The 13,111-nt window shown below is 45.7% G+C and overlaps 1 protein-coding gene across 1 annotated transcript; it reads left to right on the forward strand.

The window, feature by feature from the left end:
• The first annotated feature begins 5,599 nt into the window (after nt 1-5,599).
• LOC103913946 (transcription factor HES-5-like) lies at nt 5,600-7,315 on the forward strand. The gene is made up of 3 exons (XM_009320539.1): nt 5,600-5,692; nt 5,874-6,054; nt 6,189-7,315. Exons 1-3 carry the CDS (start codon nt 5,630-5,632, stop codon nt 6,428-6,430), a joined length of 486 nt encoding a protein of 161 aa, XP_009318814.1. The 5' UTR covers nt 5,600-5,629; the 3' UTR covers nt 6,431-7,315.
• Nucleotides 7,316-13,111: the final 5,796 nt, after the last annotated feature.

Here is a 13,111-nt window from a genome sequence, read left to right on the forward strand (position 1 = left end):
AGAGTGACGGAACGAAAAATCAGATTATAAAAACTTCATGAAGGGAAAATAAACCCCGAGTAAAAGGAAAAAAGTGAAGGAAGCTATGCAGACAAACAGAAATTGTGCCAGACTCAAACAGGGGAGTGAGGAGGGCTAGGAGGAAAGGACAGGGAAAGGAGCTGCAGGAGCAGAATCTTGCTCACCCACCAGTAAGGCCAAAGAAAATTGTCCCACTGAAGGTGGCAGAGGCCGTTTTGGCCCACGCTAAGACTTCTGAGCCACATATTCTGTTTGCCTCTTTAATTCCCCAGATTTGTTTAATATGTCCCGGGAAACACAGACCCTTGATATTAGCAAGCTGCCTGTAGGCTTATGCAAACTGTTGCAAACAGATACAGAAGCTCCTCCAATCCTTAATTGCCCTGGCATGTTAATCTGAGTTGCTGTTTGCTGTAATTTAAATATGGGGTTTAAATACAGGACCGATTTCCTCCTGCCAGCTTGGAGATCCTCTGCTGTAGGTGAGGCATTGCCTCAGTTCAGCTTTGCCCAGAAGAATAATGTGGTTTTTTGCTAGGACTGTCCATAGAGTCACTGACAGATACCAAGGGACTCTGCTACCGGGTATCGCTTGACAGTCAGCCTGCCCGTACCCCAGGTTGCTCAGTACCTCTGTCTTGCTATTCTTTTTATCAAAGGTTGGCCTGCCCAAATACGATGGCAACCACTGCAGCACATTACCCCTAATGGGACAGCAGGGCTTCGATTCCCGAGCTCCACGTGTCAGTTGGTGTGCTTTCCTTGAGCAAACTTGGAAATACCAAGCCTGGAAACACAGCCAACGCAGGGCCCGTTCAGGCAGCCATCACTGCAGTTTTGCAATGGGATTTTTGCGCCTCTTTGCTGCACAGTGCTAAGGGAAAAAGAAGACTCCTAGGGACCAGGAGGATATCATGATACTTTTGTATGCCCCATATAGAGCTACAGGAGCTGGGCTTGGCTTTTAAGAAAATTAAATCAGATTTTATACCAGTAATACTCTGGGGAAGATTTTCTCTTCATTAATACTTCTAAACTATTCTGTGTTGCTTGGATGAAAGAAATGGGAAACAATAGACCAGATTCTGGTATTGGTATTTGGCAGGTGAAAATTCAGGCTCAAATTTTGCTGATTAGGATTTTGATAAATTCCACTGTAGGTGTAGAGGTAATTTGTACTTACACCAGTTTACCGGAGATCCAGAAATAGCTCTGGGGGTACAAAAGCTGCAGGCCAAATCTAGCAGTCCGCTTCACCCTTCATGGAGTCCAAAGTTTCTGTTGACTTCAGTGAGGATCCAAGTAAGGCTCGTAGGATTGGACCCATTTTATTTTTCACCTCAGGATGGTCTGTAGGACTCAGCACTAATTGAGTCTCCTACACTTTGCTGTCTTTCCCATTCTCTATTCAGAAGTATTGCTCTGTCCCTGCTCCTAAGCGTTTTAGCTTTCTAAATGACTTACTACCATAAGGCTATGGAAGTTTGCGTACCTCTGAGTTTCCCACACCATTTCTTAACTATATTCATTCCTGTCACAAAGGAAGTGTGCCTGACTACAAACCACATTAGCAACGGTGCTTGCCTCTGCATTGTGTTCAGTGGGAAACCCTGCTCCCAAAAGGCCATCTGGGCAGCACTTATCAGGAGAGAAGCAATGGGAGCAATGAGCATCTCTCAAGACTTGGGAAAGCAGCAGCATCTTTAAGTCTTCCTAAAGAGCTAACATCTGGCAGAGATTCTGGGGAAAGGCTATTGCTAATGCCGTATTTGAAACGTTATCCAGATCCAGTATCTTGGGACCCTAGTAAGTTTTCTATGCGATATTGTGTATGCTTGGAACCCTAGTACAAGGTGTGTAGTTCAGAATTCATTATCCTTAGTGTAAAGTCCACTGACTCTGCTAACTTTATAATAGGGAGGAATTTCTGTTATCGCTTTTCTTTAGGATTTCCAACCAAAGCAGAAGCAGAGCATCTATTTTGGGTAACTGAGCATCTAATTTGAGTAACTCTTCCAAGATGGTCAGTAGTTGGCTATTTTTTCCCCTCACAGACTGTGAAACCAAAGAGAAAATAAAAAGCTATTTTAAATACATGTTTTGATTTTAGATGCTTTAAAGTTAATGTGTGACACAGGGTGAGGAAGTGGGAACCTCAGTGGATTTACCATCTGGGGGAGATTTTGCTACATTGACCTCACAATAATACATTGAATATTGTAATTTTTATTACCAGACATGTTCTAAATATGTGGGGCCTCCAGCCTCTCTAGTTAAGTGAAATTCTCAAGGCCACGGAAGACTATTTAGCATTCAGCCTGCTCAGTAGCAGGCTTTAGGTCAGTTTGGATCCTAACAGAGAAGAAATTTTGAGCGCTGACCACTTGATTGTGCCAAGTGCACAACCACTGCCGCAGTGCAACCGGGCAAAGTGTTGGCACAACTGTCTCCTTTCCATTTGGCTTTGGACTGGCCAAACGTGGGGCAGGGGAGCTGTTCTGGAATCCCTGCTAGGAAAGCTGATACTGCCTTTGCTGGACTGTGGTTTTTTCGCAAGGGACCTGAGCTCACATTGCTCTGAAACTGAGTCGGCGGCAGAGTTAAAGGCAGGAGGTCTGAAGGCTTGGGTTACAGCGACAGTGCCTAACCATGTAATTACTAAACAGCGGGAGAAAAAAAGGCCCATCACATCTCAAGCACACACAGTGAACAGACATGGAACAGGATTTGATGCTTGGGATTCTGGAAAAAATCAAGTAGGAATTTTTATCCCGTACAGTTAATTCCTTCAAGAAGGTACATGCAAGTTACTTTCTTGGAGCAAGAAAGGAGATGGAGGTTTTCGTTCTCTTTTAACTTGAGCTAAATGTTGCAATAGTGAATTAAGCAAAATTTCTACCAAGACCAAGGAGAGTAAGGCGGTTCAGGCTAGCATGACAGTTCCCGTGGAGTTAACTTCGTAATCCCCTGGGTGCTAAGTGGAGACATAAGAGGTTTGTGTGTAAAAATCCTGCTGTAGAGATCCCAGGTGGAATCAGCAGTGGCAGACGTGGGTGGCAATGCATTCGGCCTGGTCTGGGTCGGCTGAGGGGCTGCAGCCAGCTGCCCCAGCGCAGGCAGCAACAGCCACTCTGGGCTATTACCTCTCTCCCTCACATCTGCAGAACCACTGGGCAAATCCCAGAAACAGCCAGAGCCCGCGAATGTGACGGAAGAAAGCCAAAGGCAGACCGAGTCACTCGAGTCACACATCTGCTCTACTACAGTTTTATCATGGAAAGTTAATTTGTCCTCCCCCAAAATAAAAGTCCTATGATGCAGTAATGCAATAATGCACAGATTCCTGAGAAGAAGGCTTAGTTTCCTGTTGTGTACTGCGGGTAATTGCAGGGCAGGCATCTGACACTTTAAACAGCTTTGTTGGACTAAAACCGGAGTGCCCGTCTCTGTGACTTGTGCTGGAAGGGGAAATTATTGCTGTTCTTATAGCTGCTTGTTAGTGAGTTATTCTGGAAAACAGAAACTGTGTCTAGCAAAACTGCTAGTGGACCCTGCTGATCACGGGATTGGCACATTTCTTCTTCATGCACTTGATTAAAGAGCTCAAGAAATGAGTTACTACTCAGGAGTGTCTGTTTCAGAGAATCTCCCCAAGAGGGATGCACGGAGCGGAAGATTGGTTTCAGAGGTGGCATTACATGGGCTCAAAGCTAATCCACAAGCTTTGAGGAGAACATGTGAAATGGTGTCACAAAAGCTTTCCCACAACTTGACATAAAAGACTCGGAGCTCAACAGCTGCTGCTCTGTACGAAAAAAAGGGAGCCTATTCAAGAGCAGTACAATAGGGATGGAAAGGCAGATCCTGGAAGAGGTCATTTAAGCCTTACCTGGTCTTCCGAATAATGAGTTGCAGAGTGAGAGAGAAATGTGTCCGTGTGTATGTGTATTCACTTTAAAAGACATGCATGACCACACACAAATATATTAATATATACATGAACACACATACACATATATTAATGTAAACACAAACGGTATTTACTTACCACCCTTTCTTTTTCACTAAGAGATCCCCAAACGTAAGCCCTAACATTACTTGACAGTAATTTATCTGATTATTATTACTCCTGTGTTGAATCTTATAGAGGGAGATACTGATGCCCACGGAGAAGTGCGTTGATTAGGTCACATAGCACGTTTGGAGTAAATCTGGGACGGGAACACATGGTTCTAGATGTGTGGCTAATGCTGCCGCCTGCCCGCTTCGCCCTTCTTGTGGTGTAACAGGGCAACGTTGCTGCCAGCCTTGCTCCGCACAGCCCAGGGTGCCTGTCCAGAGGATGCAGAAAACACGCTGCTGCCATTTCCTTCCTCAGCTGTTCGTGTGAGGTTAGAGCTCATAAAAGAAAGCACTACTTGCAGGATAAATGCAGGCAGATCTGGTTCAAGTTTTCCGACATGAATCTCTGGCTGTGTGTTTATAGGATAGAAATAGCAAGACCGTTGACTCTTCCAGCTGCAGGCACCTATTGGGCAAAGACTGCGCATCTCAATATAGAAACTGCCCCAGTGGAGAATGAGGAATCGGGAATTCGATTTCTAATAATTTTATGGGCTACGTGAATTTCTTCTGCACTCGATTTTCCCTTGTGCATAGATTAAGTGAAAATAATTAGCATAAAACACATTTTGGGGAGGAAGTGAGAAAGCAGCGTGTGAGACTGAACTGATCCCAAAACACTCCGAGATCCTTCTCCTTGTGGATTTATCTTGCAGGTATTTGAAAACAGAAACATAACGTGCTTGTGACATGGCTTGAGAGTGTTCTAAAGAGGTGCATAAGGTATTAAGGGAAGAGAATGAAGATCAAAACAGAAAACGTTTTCAATAACTGTGTGTACTTACAGTTAAATGTGTTTATTTGCAGTAAGCCAAACTGGAAAAGCTGTTTTCTGTTTCACATGGGCAAAACTGGTGCCCCAGTCACCTGAGGGAGAGCAACTGGCCCTGGCTTACTGAGAAAACGAGGTGAGTGGATTTAAAGAAATTCTGCTCTTTATCTCAGAAAGCCAGAAAATGCTCGTGTGTGCATGTGCATTTGTGCATGCTTAAGCGTGTGCCTCCGTGCGTCCCCAGAGAGGAACGCAGCCCCACGCAGCAGCCTGCCCGCAGTAGTTTATTTCCCGCCACGGGCAGCTGACCTCCTCCTTCCTCCACGCATGTGAACCCCAGGCTGCGTCTGGAATGCTATTGATCTGCGGCATTAGTCAGCAGCCTTTTCCCATTGAAGGCCAGCTCTTTCCCAGCTTCTGACACGTAATTCTGATCCCAGCCTTTCACGTACCACACACTCCCCACCTGCTCATCTGGGAGAAGGTCATTATCCCCAGGCTATTCACTGGCAATGGAGCATGCAAGAATAGATGCTTCTCCTATTGTGCTGCCTATCTCCCGATTGGCTGTAGAGTGTGGGAAACTCCACCAAGCCGGAGACCCACAGACTCTCAGGGAGGTTGCACGGTATAAATATCAGGCAGAGGCAGCTTCCCGCAACACGTTTTCTCCTGGACTTCCACTCTGAGACCTGCCTTCCTTTCTCAGGACGGATGGCTCCCAGCACTGTTTTCATGGAGCCCGACAACCTGCTGACACCGAAGGAGAAAAACAAAGTAAGTCCAGGCAGAGCAAGGCAGCTTCGAGCCACGCTCTCAGCTGTTCGCGTAGCAGTTTACGCCAGCCGAGAAACTGGTCCACATTGTTTAGGAACAGTGACGGGCCACAAACAGTCCTGTGAAATGGCAGAGAGAAGATCCTCCTAATAATAGGTCTCTTTTCCTTTGCTTTTTACAGCTGAGGAAGCCGGTGGTGGAGAAAATGCGCCGTGACCGGATTAACAGCAGCATCGAGCAGCTGAAACTGCTCCTGGAGAAGGAGTTTCAGAGACACCAGCCCAACTCCAAGCTGGAGAAAGCCGACATCCTGGAGATGACCGTCAGCTACCTGAAACAGCAGAGCCAGCTGCAGATGAAGAGTGAGTACTGAATTGTGTTTCAGTCTCTAGCTTACTGCAAATCTGCAAATCTGCAAAGTTTTATGAATCTCTAGCCACGAACAATTGCTCTAAACCGTTCTTTCTTCCCCTCCCTCTTCTCTTCCCTTCTCTAGCAGCAGGATCCTTCCAGAAAAGCTCTCAGTTTGACTTCAGAGAGGGCTATTCTAGGTGTTTGCAAGAAGCTTTCCATTTCCTCTCTCTTCATAAAGTCCGAACTGAAACACAGACCAAACTGTTAAGCCACTTCCAGAAGAGCCAGTCAGCTGCTACGGAGGTCACCTTTTCCCCCGGGAACCCCAGCACCCTGAAGCAAGCATCTCCGAAAGATGCCAGTACTCTCTGGAGGCCCTGGTAGTCAGGGGAGTCCTTGCTTCGCGGACCTTTGCCTTCTACAGTCCAGAGGAAGGACCTGACTGCATCTGATAGTCCAGCTCTGATCCTCTCTTCTGTAGGGAATTTTATTTCCCCCTGTATTTTATTTATGTGTGAAAAGAATGGCATACTTTTGACTTTTATGGGATCCTTTGGCAAAAGTTCAGGCATTCTGTCGAGTGGTATTGAAGCTGTGTAGACGCTGGTGATAACAGCACACAGCACGCTGCCCAGTCAGGGGGCGAATGTCTTCAAAATGAAGGAGGGTATTTTTGTAAATGTTACAGTTGTGACGGACAAGAATTGCTGTAGGAGAGATTTCTCTAATATTGCTTGTAAGAGCCATCAGCTTTGCTCTGGCTTGACTAGCGACGCTTGTTTGCTCAGTCACTCCAGAGGATAAATTTACTACCCTTTGGTTCATGCACACTTGATTAAAATCAGTTTCCCTCTGTTTGCTTATAACTTGTATAGCATCAAAAATGGGGTTTGTTTTGTTTTGGATTTCTCCCCAGCGACCCTTTCATAGTCCTAGTACATAAAGTGTGACAGATGAACAGAAGCTAGGAAACTATGTGGAATATTTCTACTATTTCGCTGCTTTTTTCAATTTAGAAAAAGAGTGTGTTACTGCTTTATGTTAAAGAAAAGGTAGTAGGTAAAGGCTTAATTGGTCAATGTTATACATTTTGGATGTAAGCTATGCTTTTTCTAGCATTTTCATTATAATAATGATTTTTGTCTGTATTGAGTGGTTTAATTCATGGTGGATAGTGTTTCTCCCACTACTGGGACAGCCCTATGGCTTACATGCATACCGTGTATGCGTCTCTGTGTTTGTAGAGAGCAATAAAATGCATTTGTGTGCAACTTCTGCCTGGGTCCTCTCCCTCTGAGGGATACGCAGCCACTTGTGCCCCTGAAAAAGACTAGTATGTTGGTTTTCCACGGAAGTGGGATTTTTTGTAAAGCAAAAGGATCCCACATTGTCACCTGCTCTATATATTCGCATGACTCCCATCGAGTACCTTACACCCTTAACTCCAAGAAGTAAGCGAGTGCTACTGTCACATGGATTCTCTCAGCTGAATCACATTGAGCGCTTCCTTAGTCACTGCCCCTCCTATCCACACAAAACCTTCTCACCTGAGTAACAAAGCCTTAAACCTGGCCATCTGGCCTCCCTGGAGGCAGCAGCTGGAATTTGCGTCCTCCTTTCACACGATTTTTTCACCTGATCCCAAGAGGAAACAGCCTCAATTGCTGCAGTGCTGTGTATCCTCTAATGCCTCCCCACAATTTCTTCTCTGAGAGCTCGGAGGGGCAAATAAACCGTCCCGCAAAGCCTCGGGAAAGAGCGGTACTGCGGCATGGAGCAGCGGTGGTAGAGCCACGGAGGTCCTGCAGACGCGGATGGGTGAGTGCTACCCTGGTAGGGACACACAAACCTGGGTAAGGCCTTCTGTTGCTGTTGCACCTACCTGAATTAGGACTCCTCGAGCATCCCTCATCAGAGTTTGTGGGAGGTGTGCCTCAGCCAGCAGTAAGTTACACCCCTCGGATGTGTCCCCAGAGCAGGGAAGTTACCTACAGCTCACTGCAAATTCCTTTCCTGTGACAATCATGATAATAAACAAAGTTTGCGCAAGCACAAACTTAGGTGAAAGCCATTATCTTTTGATAAAAGAAGTGTGATAGTTCTGCAATTTACATATGAAGTGACAAAATGTTTTGGCTAGAAACACATGATCCAGTTATGTCAGCCAGAAATCACACGTTGCTGCTTATGCAGGTTTTCATTTGTCTTTCGTTATGACAAGCAATGATTTGTTCTGCCACGTTTTACCACTGATTTGTCACATACATGCTTTTTATTGCAACAGGGAATTTGGGGTCTGTGGTGGGAGATACCACTAAGTGACAGAGTCCCTATGCGCTCTTTCACTCTGGAGTTCGTGGCAGTAACTTTGTAAAGCGATAGGCATTTGGGGATTTGAGATGTTACTATAATGTCAATAGTAACAGTAATAATGACATGATTGTTATTGTCATCCAGCAAGTGAATTGGCTTGCAATACAGAGAACTTGCTATATAAACTTCTATAATTATGCAAAACGAGTATTTAGAACACTAAAAAGTTCTTACTGGAAAACACTCTTTACATATAGACAATTTTTTTAATACTGCAGTATGAATACGATTTTATGAAGCTAAAGCCCTTGCAAAGTTTACAAATGATATTTTAACTTTTCTTTTTAGCCACCAGGGGTCACAGTTCCTGTAAAAACAATTTCCCCTTGGATGAACAAAGTCAGTTCAAGCAGAATTTTAGGGGTTTTCAAGTGTATGCTCCATGTGATTTTGTTTCCTTCATTTTAATGATCAGATGTCAGTCAGTGCTGGAGACTTTATAAAATCTTTTCCACCTCCCAGTTTCTGTGTATGACGTTGTAATTGTTTGTATGTGGGCAGATGAATAGGGTAACTTGATGAAGCTTAAAAGTGATGCAGAGTGTTTATTTTTTCCAGCAGTACTGGAGTAGAATTCTTTTAAAATGTAGTTGACTAATCTGATGCATAAGCTACTTTCTATCACGTCTCTCACTAGTATTTGAACTGTATCTGTAAAGGATAATTTAAGCAATTCCTTGATGCTGTAAAACTCGGGACTCTGCAGGTCTGTTGCTTCCATTTACACTTAGGTTCAGACAGGTGCAGATGAACGGTGGCTCTGGCCCCCGTCAGCTTGGCGACCAAGCGAGAACACTAGGAGATGCATAAACAGATCTTCATAGACAGACTTCCCGTTACTTGGTCTTGACCTAATCCCTCTTATCCCCTGCCCAAGATCTAGGGTTACTTTCCCCCTCTTCCTTCTCTCCTAACAATGAAGGCTCAGATTCTAGCCTTGACGGGGGCTCTGCCTTCCCCACCTTGCAATGCCCTTGCTACGTGGAAGCTCCGGGGCAAGGGCACGGAGGTAGATCTTCCCAAACCTGACACTGGGATCTCTAGTTACAGGACTGCTGTTGCCTTGCCTCATAAATCCAATAGTCCTGTCCCAGGACCTACTGACTGACAGTGTCATGTGAACTGCATAGCGTGGTTCAAATAAAAACATCGCTCAGTATTTTGGCCAATTGTATGAGGAAACAGCACGTGTGTTGGCCAGTAGGAATTGACGTCAGCATAAATTAAGTAGGCTTGTAGTACCCTTCCTAGAGGAAGTGGAGAACTGCAGTAACAACTTCCAAGAGCTGGTGATTCAGATGCTTACTGAAAAAAACCACAAGAGCAGGAAAACCGTAACCAATTTGGAACTAATTGTCTGGTCGCTCCAGGATGCCACAGACCTCATTTGTCTCTGGTGCGTCTAATAGAGACATCTTCTATGTCTCAGCCTCACATCGCCTGCTTGGGGAAATTGAAATGCACAATGCCATGCTGGTGCTGCTATCAAAACAGGAGCAGAAAAACCACTGAGACTGACTGGCAGTTTCAACCAAACCTAAAAGACAGTTGGAGGTCTCGGGAATATTACGTTGATGTGAGTTTGGGGAAAATAGGCAACGAGGTAGAGAGGGAGATTCAAATTTGCTAGTCCCTTAAGGGAAAGACAGCAACAAGAACTCACCTTTATTGCTGTATACTGAAGAATTCAGAGACGAGAGAAATGTTACGAGTCTTTCCACCACAAGACAAACTTTGATCAGAGCTTGTACCCTATCAGGCACAAAATATTTTGAGTGTGAGACATAAAGCTACAGGAAACTTGTCCTTGTAAATTCCACTGCTCACAAGCATATTTGATCACAATAGGAAATGCATTAAGTCTATATATATATATATTTTTTTTTTCCCCCCCAGGAGAGCACAGCTGTTATGTGTCAGTCCAAAAAAGCAAACAGACTGATAGAATTCTAAGTGGTTAAAATAATCTGAAAACATGAAACGTCTGTTGTTATCTTAACTTCCAGGCTCCCTATGTCTTCTACCAATGACAACAAAACTAAGGAATCAAACTGGTGGTTTTTAACCTTCCGAGAGGTGATCAAGGGCACACAGCTCTGGGATACCTTTGAATATTATCTGTATACACAGCACCTGCAAAGGTAAATCCTGGAGAAAGGTGTGTGCGCACGTGTGAAGGAAGGGATTAGTGGTTTGAAGGAGGGGGAGAAGGTCTTTGCTCTCCTCATAGTCCTTTATGAAAGGCTTCTCTCGGGACCTATTTTTTCTTACATCCTGTAAATCAGCATTAAATTAGTTGAAGAAAATAGCTACTGTCCTTCAGCTGTCCAGAGCAGTGTTTCTGTACCTTAACACCCAGGAAAGTCCTTTTGCTTGTGAAGAACCAGGCACAACCAACCTGTGGTTGCTGGAGTCCGATGGAAGCTGGTATGAATCTACACCAGGCTCACGTTTTTTGCATTCTGAAATGGTGATGGGGACATGGAAAAAAAACTTGGTCCGCAGTTGGGGAGATAAGTCGGGAATGACCTGATTACAGGAATACTGCTGAGCCAAATACGTACTTCCCACCCAGCCATGAACTGCACTTGAAGTAGGACGGCCCTTTGGTTTTCCCAGCTGCTGTTAGATCACGGTGGTAGACAGCACTACTGAATTCTCACCTAAAGAGTTACTGCTATATTGTCGCTGAATGCTGGCCACAGCCCGAGAGGTTTCTAACAGCGAAAATCCTGTTACAAATGTGATAATACCAATTCATTTTGACTTGTCAAACCCATTCCAGGGCAAGGCGAGGCAAGCTCAGACCTTCCTGTCGCATGAGCAGCCGCTGTCCTCTGTCAGAGAAGCAAGATCTGCCATGGGAAGTGAAACCTGAAGCAGTGGAAAAGAAGTGGTGATGTGTAGGAAACCGAGGCAGCTGCTGTATGGTAAAATCAGTTCATGTCAAGAGACCACCTGCGATCACTTTACAGTGGAGAAAAGTAAGTAACTCTGTCCCCCAGCCACCAAATCTAGAAATCCCCAAACTCCGTCATTATGAAAAAAGGAAGCTTGACATTCATATTTCACAATTGTACTTCCCTACTTTTCATGTCTAAAGGAGTTTTCACTTTCTTGCAGCTTAACTTGTCCATCCCAAACAACTATGAAACAGCATTTCAGCATAATCACCTGAAAAATCAGAGGAAAAGTTGAACAAACTGCACGCACGGTGCACCATCAACACAAGTTAGAGGCAGGGCTGATAACAAGGCCACAGCGCCGCTGGGCTTGCGCTTCACGTCCCAGACCTTTGGCCACATACGCTCTGTGTGCCGAGCGTGTGCCAGAGCCGGCCATCCCTGGCATCTCCACAGTCAGCGCTGGCACTACCTCTCTCTGACTCACTGCCATCCCACCTCGCAATCGCCACAAGCCAGCAAACACGCGCTGACGCAGGAAAGCGGTATCGCTACCACCCCCCAACACCTCCCCGTTACTGCAGCTGCCGTAACTGTTTTGCGGCCACATAGTGAAAGAGGCCGAGGAACGCAGGATTGAAACTAATGCTATAGATGACCCTTCCACCTGCTCGTCAGAGTTAATTCTAGCCTCAGCCACTTCCCGACTGCCACTTGCTTCATGTGCACTTGTGGTGCGGTGGGACTGGTGGAATGGGACCGAAAGGAGACGGACCTCTTCTTCCAGCAGCACTGCTGCTTGGTGCCAGTTAAACTGACTGGGGACTCCGGGTGTGCTTGCCCTGAAGAGTTTAGGTGTCAGCAGAATCATGAAACACTAATAACAGAGTCCGATGCCTCTTAAGCTAGCTGTCTTCGCTACGCAGGCAGGTAACCGACTTTCAACAGATGTGGACTGAAAATACAATCCCCGACACATTCTAGTTGAGCTGTTTTTAGTGGGTGAACATCCTGGCAGAGGAGCAGATGTACAGCTCCCTTTTCTTGCAAGTCCGCTTGCCTGCTCCGTGAGAGATTCGCTGCAGTTCTGAACTCATCAAAGGCCTCGACAAAAAGCTCATCTCTTCACACTCTTCCCATGCTGTGTCCTGCTGCGAGAAATGCTGCCTACTAATTTCAGAAACTAGTCAAGTATTACCACTTTTTTTTTTCTTCAAAAAGAGAGAGGGGGAAAGCTGCATTTACATAAACTGCTTCCCCGTAGTATTCGAGGAACAGTGACCCATTTCAACAACGTTTTTAATATTCATGACAGCAGCTGGTTTTAATTACTGCTCACGCCTTTGGTAATCCAAACATCTGCCGGGAGGTTGAGGTTCTGGCTTTTAGTCAGCTTCAACTGGCTTAGTAATCCAGCTCGCCAACGCTGAAAAACACGCAAGAGCTGCAGAAGGAACTTGAACCAATTCTACCGCAGAAGGAACTTGAACCAATTCTAACGGCAGACTTGGGCGTTTTGCTTTTAGGTCAAGTCATTTATCAGTCAGGCACCTGCAACGCCTTTCGCCAAGAGCTGACTCTTCCCTGGTCGGCCTTGCGTGCCTTCGTGGGCGCGTTTCCACGTACGGAGACGCAAGCGCGGGCCCTAAGCCAGGTTTTGAGATGTTTACTGACTCTCGGGCCCGGCGCCCTCCCTGCCAAAGCCTCCGCTGGTCTCACCAGCCGGGAGGCGAGGAAAGCGGCGGTACGAGAACGGGGCAGCCGCCGGCTCCCGCCCCGCTCGGCCTTT

This window comes from Pygoscelis adeliae, unplaced genomic scaffold (genome assembly GCF_000699105.1).
Source record: "Pygoscelis adeliae isolate BGI_AS28 unplaced genomic scaffold, ASM69910v1 Scaffold213, whole genome shotgun sequence".
NCBI lineage: Eukaryota > Metazoa > Chordata > Aves > Sphenisciformes > Spheniscidae > Pygoscelis > Pygoscelis adeliae.